At 37.7% G+C, this 23,914-nt stretch overlaps 1 protein-coding gene across 1 annotated transcript in view; it reads right to left on the bottom strand.

Annotated features, from left to right (window-relative positions):
* LOC150098320 (cilia- and flagella-associated protein 157-like) overlaps positions 1–23,914 on the bottom strand; it is a 210,169-nt gene that overhangs the window by 159,428 nt on the left and 26,827 nt on the right. The window contains exon 4 of the mRNA XM_090405148.1: positions 13,196–13,344. Within this exon, the coding sequence (XP_090261274.1) occupies positions 13,196–13,344 (149 nt within the window). The remainder of the gene's footprint in view (positions 1–13,195; positions 13,345–23,914) is intronic.

Genomic DNA, 23,914 nt, shown 5'->3' with positions numbered 1-23,914 from the left:
ATCTGATTTAGCTTTTCTCACTATGCTGGTAACCTTTCTAGCTTGAGACTTGTACTATTCACAGGTGTACTGATTGCCTTTCTCCTTGTAAATTCTCCATACCATTTTCTTTTTTTGCAAATCAAGCCTGATACTACTACTCGTCCATCTAATGCCTACCTTGTTTGTCTTCCTGATCATAGGAATACATTCTGATATTGCCTTCCTCAGATACCCGCTGATTTTATCCCATGCACTGCTAACATCTTTCCCCTGCAACATGTTTTACCATGGGATGGCTGTAAGCTCACTCCAAACCTCCACAAATTTTGCAACCTCCCAAGACAATACCACATGATTGCTCTCACCTATTAGAGGTAATGAGGACACCTTACTTATGCATATGTCCTCTAAATTAATGACCAGGTCCAACACTCTCACACCAATAGTCCCTTCAGTTATGTGCTATTTAAAGTAATTGTCACTTAGAAGGTGTATGAATTCCATTTCCTTTTTGCCACATGATATTTCCTCTTTTCCAACTGATATCACCATAATTAAAATCCCCCATAATAATCACTAACTGTGCACTCATTTGCTGATGCATGAATTCAATATCACCCCCAATACCTCCTGGCCTATAGCAGCAACCAACTGTGTATTTGGTTGCGTTGGTCACTATTTCACACCAGACTGCCTCAAGTGAACTATCATTCACATGTCTATCCTCTTGATATAATACTTTCTTTGGCTGCAACTCATCAGCTATCATTAACAATACTCTTCCACCATTCTATCTTCTCTATCCCCCCCCCTGAAAATACTGTACCCATCACATTCAATTCCAGTAACCACATCTTCTGCTGACAGCCAAGTTTCACTAATGCCTACAACTTTTGGTGAGATTGCACTGACTAATGCCAAAAATTCTTCTCTCTTATTTCGAATGCTTCTTGCATTAGTACAAAAATTTCAGATTCCCTTTAGTTCTTGTACCCGCTTTAAAACTGATATATATGTCACTAATTTCAGTAGTTCCATGACGATTTTTTATCGACTCTATTCTCTGCAATTTATTCTGTGAATAAGGATCAACAAATATACATTCACTGCATAAGTTTCTCCCTCTTACGCTCAACCTTTTCAATTTTAGTTTCCCTGCCCAATTACTTCAACTTGTTCAGAAAACAGTAACTTCTTCAATAGCTTATGACCTTCCATGTTCAGATGCAACTCATCTCTTGCATATAGCTCTTTTGCCTTCAAACACACTCCAGACATCAACAAATTCCAGACTTTTTTTTTTTTTTGCACATTCTTGCAGTCATATCATTCATTATCATCGCTCGTCTACTTAACTCATAATTGTCAAAACGAGGCAGCACACACAATACTCCCTTTGACACTTTTTTTCTTCATGATATCTAACAATGTTCTTAAATCTTTTGCAACCCGATTAATACTGCCACTCAGGTCATTTGTACCACTATAACTATCATCTGTTCTACATCATACCCCTCTCTTTATTGCTAAAGCCTCTCTCTCTCTCTACTGTTCCACCAGCCAATCACTCCTCAGGCATACCACTCTCCACACCCTTAATCATAGAATCACCATATATTGTACCACTCATAACTTCATTCAAATCCAAACAAGCGTCACTCACTACCTCATTTTCTATGCTATTCAGCATGACTCTCCCAGTTTCATTACTTTCCACTCAACATTCTCTTACCTACTCCCCCACTTTCACGACATCTTACTTCTTCTAGACATCTTATGCTTTCATTCTGTTGGCTCCCAATCACACCCATACTAATTATTATTTCATCATTCACCAAAAACTCTCCCTTACTTAATCTTGTTCTAGTTCCTTCAAGCTAAAGAAATCTCCATAGTCCTAATTTCCCTATCCTCATAGGGAACATTCCACAGATTACTCTCCATTTTGGTTACTCGCCTCCAAATCTTCTCCACCACTTCCACATCCCCAAGAAACTAAGGAGACCAGACTTTATTACTATTCAGGCCTCCATGGAGTCAGAAGACTCATCGTGGGAGGTCCTTCCTAAGAAACACACAATTCTATCATACCACTCCTTAAATTCATTGACAATTCTCAATCTCACCAGACTATCAGGCAATGCATTCCATGGTTCAACCACCCTCCATGCAAAGAAACCGCTCCTCACCCTCTTGCTCAAAGTTTCCTTTCATAACTTCCAAGATGGCCCCTTGTCATCACTCCTTCACATTGTTCAACCAAGCGAAAGATCTCCCCAGTGTCAACCCTGTAACCACCTCTCAACAGCTTAAAAGTCTGAAACATATCACCTCTCCTTCTATCCACCAAACTCTGCAGTCCACATTCCCTCAGCCGATCCTCATAACTAACATTGTACAGTCCTGAAACCATCTTTGTTATCAGCCTTTGTACTCATTCCACAGTTAATTTATCCCCTTCAAATCCTGGGGACCAAATCTGCGAACAATAGTCAAAGTGTGGTCTTATACAACGGAATGATAACTCTTTTATCTCTGCAGATCAGCATCCTTCTCATTATTGCAGCAATCCTCTGTGTTACCTTCGCCACCTATGCAATATGTCTCCTAAATTTCAGGTTTCTATCAATCTTCAACAATAGATCACTTGTCTACCCTACTTCCTCCAGTATAACTCCTCGTATGCAGTGTCCCATCGATGTGTCCCAAACCTCAAACCTTACATTTCGCTGCATTAAACCGACACCACCATTCATTTGCCCATCTGTCTAGCTTATTCAAATCCTCTTGCAGGGCTACCACATCTGCACTATTACTAATAACCTTTCCCAGCTTCACATCACCTGCAAAAACTGACTATCCCCTTGCAATCCACTGACAATGTTATTGATATAAAGGTTAAACAGTATACGTCCCAGTACTGAGTCCTGTGGGACTCCAACTTGTAACCCTCTGTTTCTTTGAAACTGCTCCACCATACACAACTCTCTGATACCTATCAGACAGCCAATCCTGAATCCAGTTGACCAACCTGACATCCAGACCCATGTGCTGCAACTTAAATATCAGCTTATCATGTGACACCCTCTCAAATGCCTTTGCTAAATCCAAGAAAGTCAGTATATGCCTTTCCCTTATCTATTACTATTGTAACTTTATTATAAAAGGCTAGCATATTACTAAAACAAGAGCACCCCTTCACAAATCCATGTTGACTCTCACAGATAACATTACCCTTATCTGAAAAATGTTGTATAATGTCCCGCACTGATTTCTCCAAGATCTTAACAACTACTGATGACACACAAACTGGAGTATGATTAGACACTTCCAGTCTGCTACCACCCTTATGCAATGGCAATATCTTACATTCCTTCCTTTCCCTGGGCACCTTTCCCATAGCCAGACTTTCATTGAAAAGCACGGTCAAAGGAGCTGTCAGTTCTTTAGCACATTGTCTCAAAACTCGTGGTGAAATACCATCCAGTCCCACGGCTTTACTGACATCCAGAGTACTCAGCATCTGGTACACACGCTCCTCCTGCACTTCTAAACCTCAAACCTGCTCTATCCCTCTAGTATTAAAATTTACTCCTCCAGGATGAAATACTCCAATAAAGTGTTCATTGAACAATTCCACTATGTCCTTTGCATCAGTCATTCTATTCCCTTTTTTATCCCATGATGTCAATCTTCCACAGTCATTTCTCCTCCTACTGGACACATAGCTAAAAAATTCACTAGGATTTTCTTTGTATCTCAGGGCCAATCTCTTCTCATATTCCAGTTTCGCCTTCCTTACCATACTAGTCACTCTCCTGGCCTGTATATACATCTTATATTCTTCAAACATCTGCTCTTCACTTGTCTCCTGATATCTCTTCCATAGCCTCTTTTTCACATGCCTGTTTAATATTGTTTACCATCCACTTTACTCCAAATTGTCTTATCTTCCTCACTCGTGAATACAGCTTACTATTGCTGCTAACAGATATTCCTTCACAATTTTCCAAGCACTAATGATATCCCATCCATCCAATTCCTCCCTCCATGAAACTACCCCAAGTTGATGTCTAAGACTATTATAATCGCCAGCTTTATAATTCAACATACGTTCCTATCTTTGATACTCCTGCATGTCTATTCATCTTCCAAGTCAAAACCACATGGTCACTCTCTCTAACTGGTGGGAGAGATGTCATCTCAGTTATTATCAACTCTTCTGATGCTATGACCAAATCCAAAACTCTTGAACCTCTTGTTCCCTCTATTACATATTGCCTAAGACATTTGTCCCTCAAGAATTCTAGAAATTCCATTCTCTTATTACTGCATGCATCTCCCCAATTTATACTGCTGTAGTTAAATCTCCCATAACAATCATTCTTGGCAAGTTCTTGCCAAGGTCAACTGTCTAAACATCTCCTAGTCCCTATCCCTCTGTGCCCCTTTATCTGTAGCAACACCCAACTAAATATCCTGTTCTGCCCACCTCTCCCTCACACCATATGCTTTCAAAATCCTTAGTGGTACTGCCTTCCAAAGCCTCCACTGTTAGAGGACATAAGTCATCACTTACCATAAGCAGTACTATACCACCACACTTTCCATTCCTATTCTGAAGAAAAATGCTGTACCCTGCTACTTCTATTCTTGTTATTATATCCTCTTCTGTCAACCACGTCTCAATGATCCCAATAATCTTTGGCCAGGCAGATGCTATCAACGCCATCAATTCCTCTCCTTTATTCCAGATACTCCTGGCATTGGTGTAAAGCATAAAAATGCCATTGTTTCTATACCCAGCATTATCCCCTCTAGACTCTACTGGGCTCAGCATTACCTGATGTCATCCCCCTTCTCCCATTCCCACAAGAGGCCACCCCTGCTACCATCCACCATGGGATGCACCAACACGTTCAGAACAGCAATCTCTCCATATGCTTATATCCATCCTCATTCAAATGCATGTTTTCTCTTGCGTACAATTCCTCTCTGTCCTCAAACACCCTCCAAGCATCCACATATTCCAATCCTCTCTTCTGACACATTCTAGCTATTATGTTATTCAATATTACTACTCTTCTGCTCAGCTCTTCACTATCATATCTAGGCAACACACACACTATCTTTCCTCTCTGTGTCTTCTTTTGCACAACTTCAAGCAAGAATCTCATATCTTTTGCTGCCCAATTTACATTACCTGTCAAGTCATTTGTTCCTACCATCACAATCATCTCATCCACCCCCTCTTAATTGCCATAACCAGACTTTCTATCGTTCCTCCAGGCAAACACTCCTCACACATCCTATCTTGAACACCACGGATCATTGAGTCCCCATACATTACACCCTTCACCACCCTGTTCCTCGATTTCTCATATGCATCCCTCACTCTCTCTCCTCTAACACTTTCTCTCTGTGTTCCCTACTTACCTGCCTTCCTGACATTGCTCTATCCCTGGTTCCAGTGCTCACTTGCATTCCTTCTCGCCTACTGTTTCCATGCTCTCCTCTTCTCTCATTCCCTCTCTTCTACTGTTCCTATTCTCTCCTCTTCTAACATTCCCATAACTCTCTCTCATTCCCTCTCTTCTACTGTTCCCATTCTCTCCTCTTCTAGCATTCCCATAACTCTCTCTCTCTCATTCCCTCTTATACTATTCCTATTCTGTCTTCTATCATTCCCATAACTCTCTCTCTCTCATTCCCTCTCTTATACTGTTCCCATTCTCTCCTCTTCTATCATTCCCATAACTCTCTCTCATTCCCTCTCTTATACTGTTCCTATTCTGTCTTCTATCATTGCCATAACTCTCTCTCACTTCTACTCTGATTCGCCTTGCATTTGTCTCTTCCATTCACCTAATCTTTTCTTTCACCCTTCTCATCTCATTCCCTAAACATTCCACCCGCTCTTTAAGCTCATTTATCTCTCTTTGCAAGTCAGCCACTCTCATTTGCCATTCATCCTCCCAATTTAGATCATCTCCAAATACTTCACTATCATTCAACCTTTCCTTACTCCACACTCTCATTATTTTATTCATATTTCTCTTGCCCTCTATCATACCACTCATCTCTCTCTCTACTTAGAGAATCTCCCATCTCTGACTCAACGAGGTCAGTTATAATCTCAACTAGGTCAGTTATAACTAAAAAACACACATACCAACCACAGCAATGAACTGCTTGAACTTTTTTGTCTGAACTACTGTACTGATGATGTCCCAAGATACTTGGGATGAAATATTTACGAATTAAATAGTCATTACTGTGGTTAGTATGTGTTGTTTAGTGATGAATTCACCACAGGTTTCGTTATTTAAAAATAGGTCAGTTATAGTATTTTCTAATTCACCAAGTTCCTCCCATTGCCTGCATTTTGCACACATGTATATTCCCCCTTCTCTCACCAGCCACATATACAACCGCCGGGACGCATACATTCCACAAGTCCCGCATGCTACAAAATCCCATGCGATATCTCGCAAAATAAAGTCCTTAAATGGGGGAGGACTTGGTGATACGCCATTTGCTTTCGTAACTGCTGTTGCCACCATTATTCAAAATAGTGTCGCAGCTAAATATGTATAAGTCTAAGCCTTTCTACGAGAATAAATAGGTATAAGGGCATATAATTATATAAGTAAAAGTACAAATGATTACAAACAAAACATTTAAGTGTACTAAGTATAAATAAAATAACACTAAATAAAGAAATAAAACTAATAATGAAAACTTATGTTTCTTCATCTTGTCTTCCACTGTTATGCTTCCGATTCTGACGTCGTCTTCTCAGTAACCAAAATACACAATATAGCGCCGACAACTAACTTCTAAAACAACCACTGATGGACACTTGAATTCAGAGGTAGATTTCTACTACAAAAACGTAGAAAAACAGACTATTCACCAATTAAAAAAGCACTTTTTTTTAGGACAGCTCAAATTCCCCACCACGTTCTCTGGTGACTTTAGCGCCCTCGACTTGAGCACAGTAATCCAGATGTGGATGTATCAAGACCTTATAAAGGGAAATAACTTCCTTATCTCTACTTGTTAATGTGTTTTTCAATAACCAAGTAATCTTATGAGCTACATTAGCAACATGTCCTCTAAACTTTAACTCTGCCTACCACCACCCCTAAATCTCCAGCTTCCTCTATTTAGTGAAGTACAGTGCCATCGACGTGATATACAGTTTGTAATCTGTTAATCCCAAAATCCATAACTTTACATTCTGACATTAAATTGACATCCATTAACTTATGCCCATACTAACAGCCTATTTAAGTTGTTCTGCAAGTTCTACATATGCTTTGATTAATTACTCTACCTAATTTTGCATAATCAGCAAACAACTGAATATTTCCTTTCAAGTTATTTCCTATATAATTTATGAACAAATTAAACAGCAATGGTCCCAGCACTGAACTTGTGGCACACCTACACCAGTTTTTGCCTTGTTCTGCAATCCATACACTTCTTAATATCTGTCCAGCAACCACACTTTTATCCACTTAACCAGTGTCATATCCATCCCCATTTGCTCTAATTTGCATAGTTCCATGTGGTATTCTGTCAAAGGCCCTTTGTAAAATCCAACAGAATCACCATATAGCCATTTCATTTATCCAACTCTATTGTTACTTTATAATAAAAAGATAGTAAATTACTAAGGCATGACCAATCCTTCACAAAGCCATACTGCCCTTCATACATTATCATATTTTTATCCACCCATTCTTGAATTCTCTTTTAACCAATTTTTCCAGTACAGTAGATTACTGACATAGTTAAATATCTTGTTATTGGCTTAGATTGTTAAGTATCATATGGAATTGTTTTCAACAGCTTGTGTTTTGTTTTCTGGACAGAGATAATTTTTTCACTTTACTTCTTCTATTGCCTACTTCCTATGTTTATTGCACAGTGATTAAATACTATAAATGTTTCCTTCAACGTATGTAAAGTGTATTTTTCAAGATTACAAACTGCACTGACTGCGCCTGCATATCTCGCTTAAAAAATTATAAGAAATGTTACTTGGGTTCGGTCAGTTTCAACAAATTAACGAATAATTTCGGCGAATTGCAGCAGTTTTTTGTGTAATTTATTTATATTGCTATCAAGTCAGAAAAGAATATGGTGGTGAAAAATTGACAATCTTTGTCCAGGTTTTTATAAAGCCTGGTTGGCCGAGTGGATAGCATATCCGCTCTCCAGCCAAAAGGCTGCGGGTTCGAATCCCACCGAGGGCATGGATGTTGGATGTTTGTGATTGTCTGTGGAAATACCAGTGGTGGTCAGCGGTAGATGGCATTGGTTAGTTGCGGTCAGTTGGTGATTGAATGGTGCACACGGAGTTGTGGAGCAGGTGCCCTCTTTCGATGAGTCCTTGGACTCTCTGGAGGTGTTAAATAATAATAATTTTACCACCACAACTGAGATACTGATTGATCGATGATTTGTTACTGCAGTCTTAAACCCTCCCTTATTCAAGGGAAATATTTGCCCTCTTTCCACTCCCTTGGAATTCTATCAGAGCTGACACTTAAATTAAAGAACCTAGTCAGAGGCACTGCCAGTTCACTTGCACATTCTTGCAAAACCTGAGCTAATATCCCATCTAATCCCACAGTCGTATTTACATTGAGATTCTTTAATATCCTAAGAAGGTTACTTAGTAACTCGATTATTTTATCTGCTTCTGTCACTTCATAACCATCATCACTCATTATGGTTAATCTTGAATATCATTCTTCCTCTTACTTACAACATAATGAAAGAACTTTTTGGGATTTCCTTTGGCCTGCTCGGCTAGATTCTTCTTATAATCTGATTTTGCCTTCCTTACCTGAGCCTTGTACTGTTCATGAGTTTGCTGGTCACCATTCTCCTTAAATACCACCCACAGCATTTTCTTCTTCTGCAATCTATTAAATTCTGCTTCTATTAAACTGTATGACTAAGGTAAACAATTTATTATTGCTTCCTGTAGATGACCCTTAACTATCTCCCATGCACTAGTAACATCTTTACCCTGCAGTGCTTTAGGCCATTGCACAGATTTAAGCTTTTTCTTAAGCTTATCATAATTACCTGCCTTTTAATTCAACATATATACCCTTCTTGACAGAACATTCCTCATGTTGTACAATCTCCCAAGTCAAGATTGCATGGTTACTTTCACCAATCAGTGGCAACGTATTCACATTGGTTTTGGGCAGCTCTCCTGATCGTATGACCAAGTCCAATACTCTCACACCCATAGTCCATGCCACCTCAAGTAATTATCCTTCAGTAGGTGTATAAATTCCATTCCTTCCTATCATGTGATCTTTCTTTCTTCCAGTCTATATCTCCATAGTTGAAGTCCCCCATAATAATCACTCAATCTGTACCCATTGCACTAATTTGCCGATGTATGTCTTTCAGATAATCCATGGAACTCCCTGGCCTATAGCAACAACCAACTATATATTTTCTGGCCTTAATTTCACACCAGACTACTTTAAACGAACAGCCACCCTCCTGCCTATTTCCTATTCTTTTTGGCTGCAGTTCATCCATCATCATCAGCAGTACTCCTTCTTCCCCCCGATCCTATCTTCTCTGTCTTCCCTGAAAATACTAAACCCTTCACATTCTATTCCTGTATCTACATCATGTTAACAGCTAACATAATGCATGCTATATCTGTCAAAGTGTATTCTCTAGCCAGTGGAAAAAACCCAAGTTTCAGAAGCTCAAACCCTGCCATCTCCATATGAAACTGGCTAACTCAACCTTCAGTTGAAAAGCCTTTATAAATATTCCTCAGTTCCTAAGGATTTAAACCCAGGAGTCTCTCCAATCAAAGGGCATCATACTCACTTAATAAGATAGAAGAAAAAACTTGGTTTGGGGAGATTTTATCCAAACATCATATGTGGTTTACTTACATATATACATTACATAACCCAGATATAAAACAGAACTGCTGACTGCATTTTGCTGTGCAATTTTAAAGATCCAAAAAAACCTTATCCTATCCTTTTGAAATCTGAGGAACTGATTTTGAGAGTCCTTTTCCCATAAAAAAAAGGGATTAAACAATCCTTTTTATGGGAAAATAATTATCATAAACACTTTGAGAGTTTTGATAATTTTAATAATTTTTGAAAATAATATTCAAAACCGTCATGAAATATTTTATACTATCCGTTTGTATAATACATACTCCTTTACTGCATATAAAAGTATGTGTGAATGAACAAAACAGACTAACTGTTTATCAAATCATATACCTCACAACATCCAAAGGGGAAAAATATGATAAACAATGCTTGACACACTTAACCAATAGCTAGGTCTGTTCTCACTATCTCTCACTTCTACTTAATTATGAGTTCTGAATTGCAAATGAAATTTCATGATATATATATTTTGTAGTTATATATATATATAATATTTGTAGTATATATATTTTGTAGATTTGCTAGAACATTTTGTAGCAAATCATTAAAGCTAATGATTTGCTACAAATCATTAGATTTGTAGAATGAACTGCTGACTGCATTTTGCTGTGCAATTTTAAAGATCCAAAAAAACCTTATCCTATCTTTTTGAAATCTGAGGAACTGATTTTGAGAGTCCTTTTCCCATAAAAAAAAGGGATTAAACAATCCTTTTTATGGGAAAATAATTATCATAAACACTTTGAGAGTTTTGATAATTTTAATAATTTTTGAAAATAATATTCAAAACCGTCATGAAATATTTTATACTATCCGTTTGTATAATACATACTCCTTTACTGCATATAAAAGTATGTGTGAATGAACAAAACAGACTAACTGTTTATCAAATCATATACCTCACAACATCCAAAGGGGAAAAATATGATAAACAATGCTTGACACACTTAATTAATAGCTAGGTCTGTTCTCACTATCTCTCACTTGTACTTAATTATGAGTTCTGAATTGCAAATGAAATTTCATGATATATATATTTTGTAGTTATATATATATATATAACTATATAACTATATATATATAACTATAATATATATAACTATAATATAAAAGAAGAAAGCATATCAAAAGTTCCTGGCAAATAAGTCAGCTTTTACTCTTACAGAATACAGAGACAAATGTAAGAAAGCTAAACAGTGTGTAAAACTAGCTAAACAAAAGTCATGGGAGGACTTTGGCAAGAATATAGAAAATAAATATCAAGAAGGTGGCAAAATATTCTGGAGGTTGTTGAAGAAGCTTAGGAATGGAGGAAAGAGTGCTGTAAAAGGAATTAGAGATGATAAAGGTGAAATGAAAACAGGAGAAAAAGATATCCTTGAAGTATGGAGTAATTACTTTGAAAAACTGCTAAATGAAACAAGCAGTGAATACAGCACAGTGATAAAAAACACTGACCAGGCATGCAGTCAGGAATACATATCCATACTTGAAGTAGAAAAAGCCATCAAAGGCTTGAAATGTGGAAAGGCAGCAGGAGTAGATGATATTCGACCAGAAATGTTGAAGTATGGTGGTATAAGAGTCTTACAGTGGCTGCACTGCATAGTTCAGAAAGCCTGGACAGAGGGACGAATTCCCGATGATTGGAGTAGAGCTCTCATAGTACCCATATATAAAAAGGGAAATAAAACTGAATGTGAGAATTACAGAGGTATTTCCCTACTGAGTGTTCCTGGCAAGATCTATGCAAGTATACTTGAGAAACGGTTGAGAAGAATTGTGGAAGAAAAGCTTGGTGAAGAACAAGCTGGATTCAGGCCAAATAGAGGCTGTCAGGATCAGATCTTCACTTTACGACAAATAGTCGAGAAAGCATGGGAATATAACAAAGATCTGTATTTAAGTTTTGTCGATTTGGAAAAGGCATATGACAAGGTGCCAAGAGAGAAGCTATTCAATACGCTGCAGTTATATGGTGTCAATGGGGCATTATATCAAGCAATACTTAGTCTTTATTTGAGTTGGGAGTCAGCAGTTAGAATTGAAGGAAGTACAGGAAGATGGTTTAATGTTAAATCTGGTGTGAGACAAGGATGTACATTATCCCCTCTGTTATTCATTATCTATATGGATCACATTATGAAGGAAAGTGGTATTAAACATGATATCAAAATTGGAGATGTTAATGTCAGCTCTTTGCTTTATGCGGATGATGTTATACTTGTAAATAAATCCGCTACAAGTCTGCAAGATTCTCTGACTAACTTGAATAGCTGTTGTAATAGATATGGTATGAAGGTCAGCAATAAAAAGACAAAGACAATGAAAATAGGCAGAATCATTGAAAATGTCAACTGTGTTGTGAATGGAGAACCTGTGGAACAAGTAAAACATTTCAGCTACTTAGGCACAATTTTTACTGAAGATGGTAAACTAAATATAGAAATAGACAACAGAATCAGCAAAGCTGGTATCGTGGGAAGTCAATTGAATAAATTCATATGGAATAAGAAAGAAATTAGTCGGAACACTAAATTAGCTGTATACAAGACTGTGTTCAAACCAATTTTAACTTATGGATCTGAGAGCTGGGTCAGAAGTAAAACACTTGACCAAAGACTAGAGACCGCAGATATGAGAGTCCTGAGAAAGATTAGAGGCGTGAACAGATGGCATCAATGGCAATATCATATTAAAAATGAGGATATTAGGAAAGAACTTGACATTGTCAGCATCCAGGAATGCGTTAGCAGAGCTAATCTCAGATGGTATGGTCACTTAAATAGAATGGGAGAGGAAAGATTAGCAAAACAAGTGTTCTCTGCCAGGTTGGCAGGAAAACGACCCAGAGGAAGACCAAGATATAGGTGGATTGATACGGTACAAAGTGCCTTAGACGATAGAAATATAAGATCTGATAATGTTGGAGTCTTGACAAGTAACAGACTGATTTGGAGGAAAATTGTAGATAGGAAGTTAGTAATGATGTAATTTTTTCATGTAGTACTGTCATATCCTGTACACCCCTTGAGGGTACATGGCAGGAATTTGATGATGATGATGATGATGATATATATATATATATATATATATATATATATATATATATATATATATATATATATATATATATATATATAATATTTGTAGTATATATATTTTGTAGATTTGCTAGAACATTTTGTAGCAAATCATTAAAGCTAATGATTTGCTACAAAATGTTGCAGGAAAACAAGTTAAGAACATACCTTGCAAGTTTACCTTCAAGGTCATCAACTGTTATTTTGAATGTTTCCCTTTCAAGCTCAGAAATTCTATTATCATCTTCTGTTGGCTCCTTCTTTTTCTTCCCTCCTTTTCCTCCTTTCCCTCCTTTCTTCTTTTTAGCCATTGCAATCTAAATGATACTGAAAAATAAAAATAACAATCATATAATACTATAGTATTTCTATCAGGGTTATGTTGATAATTCTGACCAACATAACTCAGATAATATTTAAAAGTATATTTGCAGGATCAATGGGATACTAATTTACAATGAGACAGACACACTAGTTAAGACATCAGGAATGAATGTAAAAATTGGTGGTATCATAAAGGATCAGTAGTGTATCCATTTTTGTTTAATATATTAGCAGCAATGCTTTAGAACTTTATTTATTTATTTATTATTTTTTTGTTTGCAACAGATGTATTAGAAATATAATGACAAATGAAGCTGAGACACGACATGTAGACATGACAGCATGATCTGAATGTTTAAGCATACAGGGGAAAAACTCATATGAAAAACTCACTACACTCACACATTGGTGTGCTATATGTAAGCAAGATTTAAAGGACAGAGGACTATTGATAGTATTATTATTCAGGCCTCCATGTTCAGGCCTCCATGGAGTCAAAAGACTCATCGTGGGAGGTCCTTCCTATGAAACACAAAGTCTATCAAGGCTCATCGGGGAAGGTCCCTTCTAGGAAACACAAATGTAGAAAGTATTTTTAACTTGGGTATAGTTATGTTACAGATACCAAGCAATTTTAAACCTGGTTTTACTCCATTTTTCCCAAGTAAGCAAACAGACAAAAATGTCAAGTTTGCGCCTGCAATTTATGCAAGACTAGCTGATCCTACAGGTAGTGCAAGACCAAGGCAACTCGTGGTAAAGGTGGAGCGAGCTCTGATCACTAATCTTAATATTTACCCTTATGGAGTAAAACCAGGTTTAAAATTGCTTGGTATCTGTAACATAGGAAACACAAAGTCTATCATACCATTCCTTAAACTCATTGACCGCTCTCACCACTCTATCAGGCAATGCATTCCATGGTTCAACTACCCTCCATGCAAAGAAACCACTACTCACCCTCTTATATATCTTGAAGAGCTGATGATTGTAGCTGTTGGAGAACACTTTGTGAAAATGACTATTTAAGAAAGGCAGTTTGAAAGAATGGAAGAGGGAACAGATCAATAACATAAATTATTACCGAAAGAATTTTATAAGACTGATAGAACAAAATTTTTCAATATGTTGCAAATATGGAAAGAACAAAAGGTTACCCCTGTGGTTTGTGTAAGAGTGTGGTTGATAAGATTGCAAGGATTTTTTGTTTAGAGTGAATAAGTTGCAAGAGATAGCTGCAAGAGTGCTTTGTCAGTTAACAATATGCATAAACAATGGTTCATTTGGAACTTTGTATAATGCATTTATGGACTACACAAAAATGCCCTTATAACAGAATTTATGTATAATTAAACTCTAATAATAATTAAACTTTCAACTATAAACTTTTACTAAAATTTTACTAAAAACAGAGTACTATAAAAAAAAACTATTTACTATGTTTATATACTGCTTTTTTTTTTTTAATTGAGTTTACTTAAGAGTCTGTATATACCCTGCTCACTGATTTATAGTCCCTACAATCATTGTTCCATCCTTACTCAAGTTTTGAATGCAATTCCTTATCAGTATCCTCCACAGTAGTTGACTGCCGTTTCCAATAACGAATATCATTCTACCATAATCATTCTCACACTAACTACAATATCAACAGAATTTCCCTTGGATCTTTCTCACCAGAGTGGCAAATGTATGACGTTTCATGCATGCTCATTGCTTTAAAATCGTCACCTAACTGATTATTGTATCTCACTTTATACTGTCTCCATAAGAACACTCACAGTACTTCAAGGATGTGAAAATTTGCTTTTTGGCTAAACAAACATTGGTGTGACTTCCCTGTAGGATGCAAGCAATCTTTATAAGAGCTTCAGCTGAAGGTATGATATGGAGGTGATAATTTTTGCTACTGTAAAACTGATATCCTAGGTTCACTTTTTAATTATTTTTTGTAATTAATCAGTATTTTTATCACTTTTTTTAGCTAACAAATGAGGAAACTTTATAATTATTTACCAACTTAATGTTTAGCGAAATTGGCAGCAGAACATATGCAAATTAGAAACATAATACACTCGCAGTTGATTCTGCGGTCATAGACACACTTTTACCGCGTTCATGCAGTGAAATAGTACATGTAAATACGCGCATCCAATATAGTACTTTATTATCGAAATGACTCTTTTTATAATTGTGTTTCCTGCGGGGGGGTGTCATAATAAAAAAAACCAAATATGAGCTGCAATTATTGTTATGCGCACCTCAAACAGTATGAGATTTGTAATGTTCTCCATTCCATTCCATTCCCTTACCCAGTTAATATACATATCACTTACCGAAGGTAGTTTTCTAAATACACTGCTGACCAAACTGATGCTAACTATTGGTTTTAACTGAGAAAAGCAATTTAGATAGCGTATCCAACCGGCAGGTCAAGTCAAACCTCGCCGGATGGATTGTTGCTATAGTAACAAAACGTAAACATTGCATTAACAATTTTACTACTGAAGAGAATTCAAAGTACTATTTTCACTTATCGTTGTGCACAGCGAATTGTTTTCTCTGTTACGCAACCAAAAACTTTGGAATTAGGTAATTCACAAATCCATTGCACAAATCAAAGAATAACGGCATTCTTAATTGTATTTATGATTTCAAGATCTCAAAAGTTTTATAAAGTTACAGATCGAGTGATAGTGGTGCTGTGTATTTCTTCTTATTATTATTTTTGGGCCTAACTATAAAATAAAATATGAGAAATACTCAATGCATATCTGAATTTAAAATTATGTACCTATCTATAATTTTAAATTTGTTACTGTATTTTATGAAAAACATTTTATTATATATATATATATAAATCAGCTAACGCGTTTTATTTCCTTATAGGGAGTAGGCGAGGCCTTCATACCCTCTCTAGCTTTTGGAGAAGGAGTGGGCAGTTCAATCTCCAACGGTAGCCAATTAGTTATAGCTGGCTCATGTCTATCCCTAATTATAGCAGCCACAGATGAAAAAAAAAATCAGATAACGCCTTTTTATTCCCGTATACGGGGAGTAGGCGAGGCCATTTAGCTCTATCTAACTTTTGGAGACTGAGTGGGCAGCTTAATCTCCACTGGTACCAATCAGAGATAGATGGCCCAAGGCTATCACTAATTAAGTGGTACTCAGTGAAGAGAGACGACTCAAATATGCCGCCATCTCGTGGTCCCTAACCCTAACACAATATATTTAATGTCTCAAATAATGTGGGTTCTACGGTCGATTTTCTTGAGTTTACAGGACGAAAAACCCGAGTTTTCGGGAGGAAAAACCTGCTTGCCCATGCCAGAGATCGACTAACTAACTCGGGAACCGGTAGAAAAAAGGCTTAGAAAAATTTCCTCTAGTCGCCGACTAGACTCGAAACCAAGTCTTCCTTCGTGCGGCCAAGCGCCGTGGTTGGCAAACTCCACATCCACTGAGCTACACAGGCTCCTGCCACAGATGAAGAGGCTGGCAAACAAGTGCTGCCATCTCTTGGTACCTAACCCTAACAAGATATGTTACTGTCTGAAATATAGTGTGCGTACTAAGGTAGATTTTCTTGCGTTTAAGGGATGAAAAACCCGAGTTCCCAGGAGGAAAAACCAGCTTGCCGTGCCAGAGATCGACTAACTCGGGAACCGGTCGAAGAAAGGCTTAGAAAAAGTTCCTGCAATCGGCAACTAGATTTTAACTTAAGCCTACCTTTGAGCGACCAAGAGCAAAGGATGCAAGCATCACCTCTACTGAGCTACACAGGCCTATAATTTAGCTAAAAATAACACTAAAGCTTTTTTTATTTACGATATGTAGTACTTAATGTATGATACATAGTACTTAATATATCTAAGATATTTAATATTTAGGATATTTAAGTTTACAGGTTAAGCAAGGAGGTAAAGATGGATTTAGCTAAAGGAAACTGAAAGATACAAATGCACTTGGGATGCTAAAACTATTACAGCTTTAGACATTAATAATAATAATAAGAAGAAGAAGAAGAAGCAGAAGAAATCAGCTAATGCCATTGATTCCTGTATAGGGAGTAGTAGGCGACACAGTATTAGTCCTGTCTAATTTTTGTATGCTGAGTGGGTACTTCAATCTCCAATGGTAGCCAATCAGAGATAGCGGGTCCAAGGCAGTCACTAATTTAAGTGGCATACAGTGAAAAGGCAGCTAACAAGTGCTGCCATCTCGTGTTACCTAATCCTAACACATATTTTAATGTCTAAAATAGTGTGGCTTCATCGATCGATTTCTTGAGTTTATGGGACGAAAAACCCGAATTTCCAGGAGAAAAGTACCCTTTGCCAGCGATCGACTAACTCTTTAACCAGTCGAAAAAAGGCTTAGAAAAAGTTATTCTATTCGGCGACTAGAATCGACTTCACGATGTTCTTTCTTCAGGTGGTCTGGAGCTGAGCAGTGCAAACGCCACTTGCACTGAGCTAATAATAAAAATAAAAAAAAATCAGCTAACGCTGATTATACGGGGAGTAGGTGAGGCCATTTAGCCCTATCTAACTTTTGGAGACTAAGTGGGCAGTTCAATCTCCACTGGTACCCTATAAGGGATAGGGTACCAGTGGAGATTGAACACTAATTAAGCGGTACACAGTGAAGAGAGACGGCTCAAATGTGCCACCATCTCGTGGTCCCTAACCCTAACACAATATATTTAATGTCTGAAATAATGTGGGTTCTACGGTCGATTTTCTTGAGTTTACGGGACGAAATACCCGAGGTTCCGGGAGGAAAAAACCCCTTGCCCGTGCCAGAGATCGACTAACTCGGGAACCGGTCAAAAAAAGACTTAGAAAAATTTCCTCTAGTCGCCGACTTGACTCGAAATCAAGTCTTCCTTCGTGCCGCCAAGCGCCGTGGTGTGCAAACGCCACATCCACTGAGCTACGTAGGCTCTATAATAAAATAAAAATAAAAATAAAAATAAATAAATAACAACAACAAGAATAATAATAATTATTATTATTACAACTACCACCATCACAACAACAACAACAAAACCTCTATCGCCTTTTCATTTTCCAAAAGGAGAAAGCAAACTCCTTTAGTCCTAAATTTTGAGAATTGGTAGCTATCCAGTCTCCAGCTTTCATCTTAATTGTGGATCACAGTTGCATATATTTCTATTACCCATCTATAAATAACATACGCGTGATAACAGTATGGAAGACAGCTCATAATTCTAACCCTTATAGAGACTCTCATGTGAAATCGTATGAGCTTGCATGATCGACTCAAAAAAAGTTCAGTTATGGGTAAACTGCTTAGTGTCTGGATAAAACCTACTTTCGTGGTCTACTGCGGGGGGGGGGAGAATGATAGAGAAAAGAATACATGCTCTATGAAAGTTGATGAAAAGACTAAAACTGTTCCTAAAAATTCGATAAGCATCAAATAATGGTCTCTTCTACTAATCTAGCATCAGAGAATTAACAGACGTCTGCACAATACCACATATAACAACACCCATGTAGAACAGCAAACAACTGCCACCATTTCGTAGGCCTAAATCCCACTTGTATATTGTCTGTAACAGTGTGAGTTCTAAGGTCGTGAAAGTTCACGCTTCTGCATAAACCTAGTTGACTGTGAAAAAGATTGACTAACGGAAGCAGTCGAAGTGCAAAGAAGAAATTAATGTAGAATGGTCTTTCTTTGGGACCATAGCTAGAGCTGGCAGTGACGTTTTATGACCGGATGCCCTTCCTGACGTCAACCGTTGCCATTTATCCGTGCATGATGGCCATGGAGTGGATATGATGAACCAAGGAGAGAGGATTTTGGACTTTGCAGTACCGTTTGATCTGCAATTGTGAACTCCTTTTTCTGCACGAGGGAAGAGCATTTGATAACATTCAGATGTGGCAAAAATAGTTCATAGATTGACTACATTTTGACTAGAAAAAGACATCTTAAGGCAGTAACAAATTGTAAGGTAATCCCAACAGATCAGGTGGCGCAACAACACCGGCTGCTGTGCGCAGACTTTAAAATAATGTCGAAGATAGGAACCTTTGGAAGCATGAGAGGAAGAAAATTAAGTGCTTTCGCTTAAAAGAAGATGGTGTGAGGAACCGTTTTAGGGAGAAAGTGTTAGAGAGGATTTCGGATGGACTAGAAAGTGTACAAGACGGATGGAGACATAATTCCAAAGTAATTCTAAGTTGTGCAGGTGAGGTGCTTGGTGAAACTCCCGGAAATATTAGAGAGCAGAAGGAGGGTTGGTGTTGGAATGATAATGTAAAAGATGCAGTGACAGCTAAGAGGAAGGCAAAGCAGAAGTGGGACGAGTCAAGAGTGGAAGAGGACAGAGAGGAGTACAGAGAGAAAAGGCGAGAAGCCAAAAGAGTTGTTGCACAGGTGAAGGCCATGGCGTATCAAGACCTTTATGATCAATTAGAAACAAAGGAAGGACAGAGAAAGATTTATCGATTGGCAAAATGTAGAAATAAGGCATCAAAGGACATCGTACGTGTGAGGTAGATCAAAGACTCTGGAGGAAGGGTATTAAGGAAGGATGTGGATATAAGAAAGAGATGGAGAATATACTTTGAAGGGCATTTGAATGAAGAAAATGCAAGGACTCACAGAGCAGATGGGGAGCCTAATGAGGGGATGGTGCAGAAAATTAGTAAAGTGGAAGTGAAGGAAGCTGTAAAGAGGATGAAGAATGGAAAATCAGTAGGCCCTGACAGGATCCCAGTGGAGGCATGGAAGGCACTAGGGGAAGAGGGAATTGACCTGCTGTAGGACCTGTTAATAAAAGTTTGTCAATAGGGAAATATACCTGAGGAATGGAGGGAAAGTACTCTTTTCCCCATCTACAAGAGTAGAGGGAATGCCCAAGACTAAGAATTACAGAGGAATAAAGTTGATGTCCCACACAATCAAGATCCTAGAGAGGGTTCTTGATGGAAGACTGAGGAAGGAGGTGGAAATTGCAAAGGAGCAATTTGGCTTCATGCGTGGTCGATCGATGACAGATGCTGTCTTTGGGTTACGACAGATGATGGAAAGTTTCGAGAGAAGCAGCGGGAGCTACACTTGGATTTTATTGATCTGGAGAAAGCTTATGATAGAGTGCCAAGGCAAGAAGTCTCGCGATGTTTGAGGGAGAAGAAGGTACCGGAGAAATATGTCAGGTTGGTGCACGAGATGTACAGAAATGTGAATACAAGTGTTCGAACCTGCCTGGGAGAGAGAACGTTTTCCAGTGACAGTTGGCTTGCATCAAGGGTTAGCATTAAGTCCGTTCCTGTTTAATATTGTGATGGAGGTGGTGATGGAGGAGATGAGAGAAAAAGCGCCTTGGACTATGTTGTATGCAGATGACATCGTGCTGTGTGCAGAATCGAGAGAAGAAGTGGCAGCTAAACTGGAAAGTTAGAGGAAAGTACTGGAAGAGAGAGGTATGACACTGAGCAGAGGTAAGACTATATGTGTAGAGGTAAGAGGTAAGAGTATATGTGTTGCAAAGTGGATGGCAGCCAGGAGAGAGATCTAGAACTGGAAGGAAATGTCATCAGGAAGGTCAGTGACTTTAGATACTTAGGTTCAACAATGAAAGAGGATGGCGAGGCTGAGAAGGAAGTGGGATGCAGGATACAATCAGGATGGAGGAACTGGAGAGAGATCGCTGGAGTGCTATGCGATAAGAGGGTACCGATCAATCTTAAAGGCAAAATCTACAGGACAGTAGTGAGACCTGCTATGACATATGCTATGGAAGCTGTGGCCCTGAGGAAAAATAACATCAGCAGGATGGAGGTAGCAGAGATGAAAATGCTTAGGTGGATGTGCGGTGTGACCAGAAAGGATCACCTGAGAAATGACTATGTAAGGCGAACAGTGAAAGTTACAAACTTAGGAGCAAAGGAGTTGAGATGGTTTGGTCATGTGATGCGAAGGGAGGAAGAGTATGTGGGAAGAAAGGTCATGCAGATGGATGTGCAGGAGAAGAGGAAGTGTGGATGACCAAAGAAGGATGGAGGGAGATGGTGGAGGACTTAAGGATGAAGAACTTGGATGTGGCTACAGCCCAAGACAGGAGGTTGTGGAGGAGACTCACCAAAAACAGCGACCCTACTTAAGTGGGAAAAGCTGCAGAAGAAGAAGAAGAAGGGAGGTCTTTCTTTGTTACATTGCACTATGAATGCAAATATAATATTGTTGTTGTTGTTCTTGCTACGATAGCCTGTATAGGTCAGTGTAAGTAACATTTGCACTCTACTGTGCTTGACCGCACGAATGAAGACTTGAGTTCAAATCTACTCCCTGACTAGAGAAATATTTTCTAACCCTCTTTTTCGACCTATTTCCGAGTGCGTCGATCTCTGACACGCTGGGTTTTTCTTCTGGAAATGCAGGTTTTTTGTCCTGTAAACTCAACAAAATTGACTGCAGGACCTACTATTTCTAACATTAAAAATATTGTGTTGTGGTTAGGGACCACGAGATGGAGGCTCTTGTTACCAATCTCTTTAGTGCACGCCGATTAAATTAGTGCTAGCCTTGGGCTAGCTATTTCTGATTGGGTACCAGTGGAAATTGAACTGCCCACTCAGTCTCTAAATGTTAAATAGAGCTAAAAGTGACTTGCATACTAGCTATAAGGGAATAAAAGGCGTTATCTGATTTTTATTTTTACTCGGGATTTTTCTACAGGGACTATTTTATTAAACAAAGAATAAATATATACATCACAATAGATTAAATAATATTTACAATATATACTGATGCTTTTAGCCTGAAGATTATCACTATTTCTTACAACTATTTAGTTTTGTGAAATTACTTCTCATAGTCATGAATTACATTACATATTAATGACTATATAACATATATTATTAGGCTGACCATATTTCCTTGAGACAAAAACGGTACTCTGGGAATGCAAAAACGGGACGGGGATTTTGTTAGTAATATTCTGTATTCATGAAAAAGTAAGTCGATAAAAAAGTTTTATTACATAAACATATTGAGATTACCATTATTCTTAAGTGTCAGAACCCATACAAAAATTTAGGTTGACGTAGAGGGGGACTGTATTTCACCACGATCGTACCCTGAATATTTCTCTGATGAAGTGATCTTATGCATCAAATTTTGGTTTTTCAGCAGCTTATAAAACTTCTCACACTCCATGACACAATTTTGCCTTACAACTAACATAGCCCTCATTGTCTCGACACTTAATCTAGATTTCTCCTATGACCACATACTGTTCATAACAGAAAATGTTCTCTCAACAGGTGCTGTACTTCCTGGAAATCAAAGAAGAAACTCTGCAATATTACAAACGTCTTGAACGTCTAGACGTTTTTCGCTCATTTCAGAAAAAAATCTGTACAGGAATGTTTTCTTTATTCCATGTATCCATCTGCCTCACAATTATAGATTTTAAGAGGGTCCACTGATCCACAAACGATTATAGGTTATGAATAATAATTTATGATTGACCAATATTAAAGTATATTTATAGTTTCTATTAAAAACGGGACAAAATTGACATTTTTATTAAAACGACGGGACGGCCGGAAAATAAGAAAAAAAAAAAAACGATACTGTCCCGTTGAAAACGGTACGTGTGTTCAGCCTATATATTAATGACAACTGTTTATTTGTATTATGATTTATTATGTGCTTCTTCTACTGCAGTTATATCTTTGGTTATCAATGTTTTCAGGAATATACTGACTAGGTATAGACTTCTGTCTTCTGTTTCGTCGAAGAGTTGTATGACGCATTTATTCACATTATGAACCTCATATGTCGCAAACCTCATGTGAATTTTATCTGCCAAATGTCTCTGGTATAGTTCCACATCCCATGCTATTTTTCCACAAGGGTATACACAGAGACTTCATACATGCATATGCATTATGTTATATACTGTAAGGCATTTCACATTAAATACTAAATGTTAGTTTTTTACATATATGTATTTATAAAAAATTATGTATTTATAAATAAAATTTATTCATATGTAATTATAATGGCATATTTGCAACACTGCAGTTACAATAAATTATTACATATACAAGTGGATACTAGATCCAACATTATTTCAAAGCCGAATGTTTGTAGAATATATGAAAGTTTCGTAAGTTGACCTGAGAGCTCGCTAGAATACAATATATTGAGTATTGGCATGCAATACTCAAAAGACATAGGCGCTGCCAAACGTTCGTATATTCGCCTTTTATTAGTGCATCTGATAAAGTTTCACTGGCCTGATCAGTGAAACCTTTATCAAATTATTGTTTTTATTTCTTTATATTTATTATTAATTCTGGAGTGCACTGTATTAGCGTTGTAAGTTACTTCTTTTACAATAAAATCGACCAAAGAACATACTATTTCGGGCAATAATATTAATGAACATGAAATGCGAGGACTCTTTTACAAAAAAGTTAGGAAATCTAAACAGAGAAATGGATTATTAAAATAAGCCATACTAGGAATTACTGAGATGTGAGAGTGTGGAGCAGGAGACTTTTGGAGTGGTGA

Source organism: Typopeltis vanoorti, chromosome 15 (assembly GCF_054136105.1).
Source record: "Typopeltis vanoorti isolate ZY-2024b chromosome 15, IOZ_Tvanoo_1.0, whole genome shotgun sequence".
Classification (NCBI taxonomy): domain Eukaryota; kingdom Metazoa; phylum Arthropoda; class Arachnida; order Uropygi; family Thelyphonidae; genus Typopeltis; species Typopeltis vanoorti.
The sequence above is the reverse complement of the archived record's forward strand: the minus strand, read 5'-3'. Positions and strand labels throughout refer to the sequence as shown.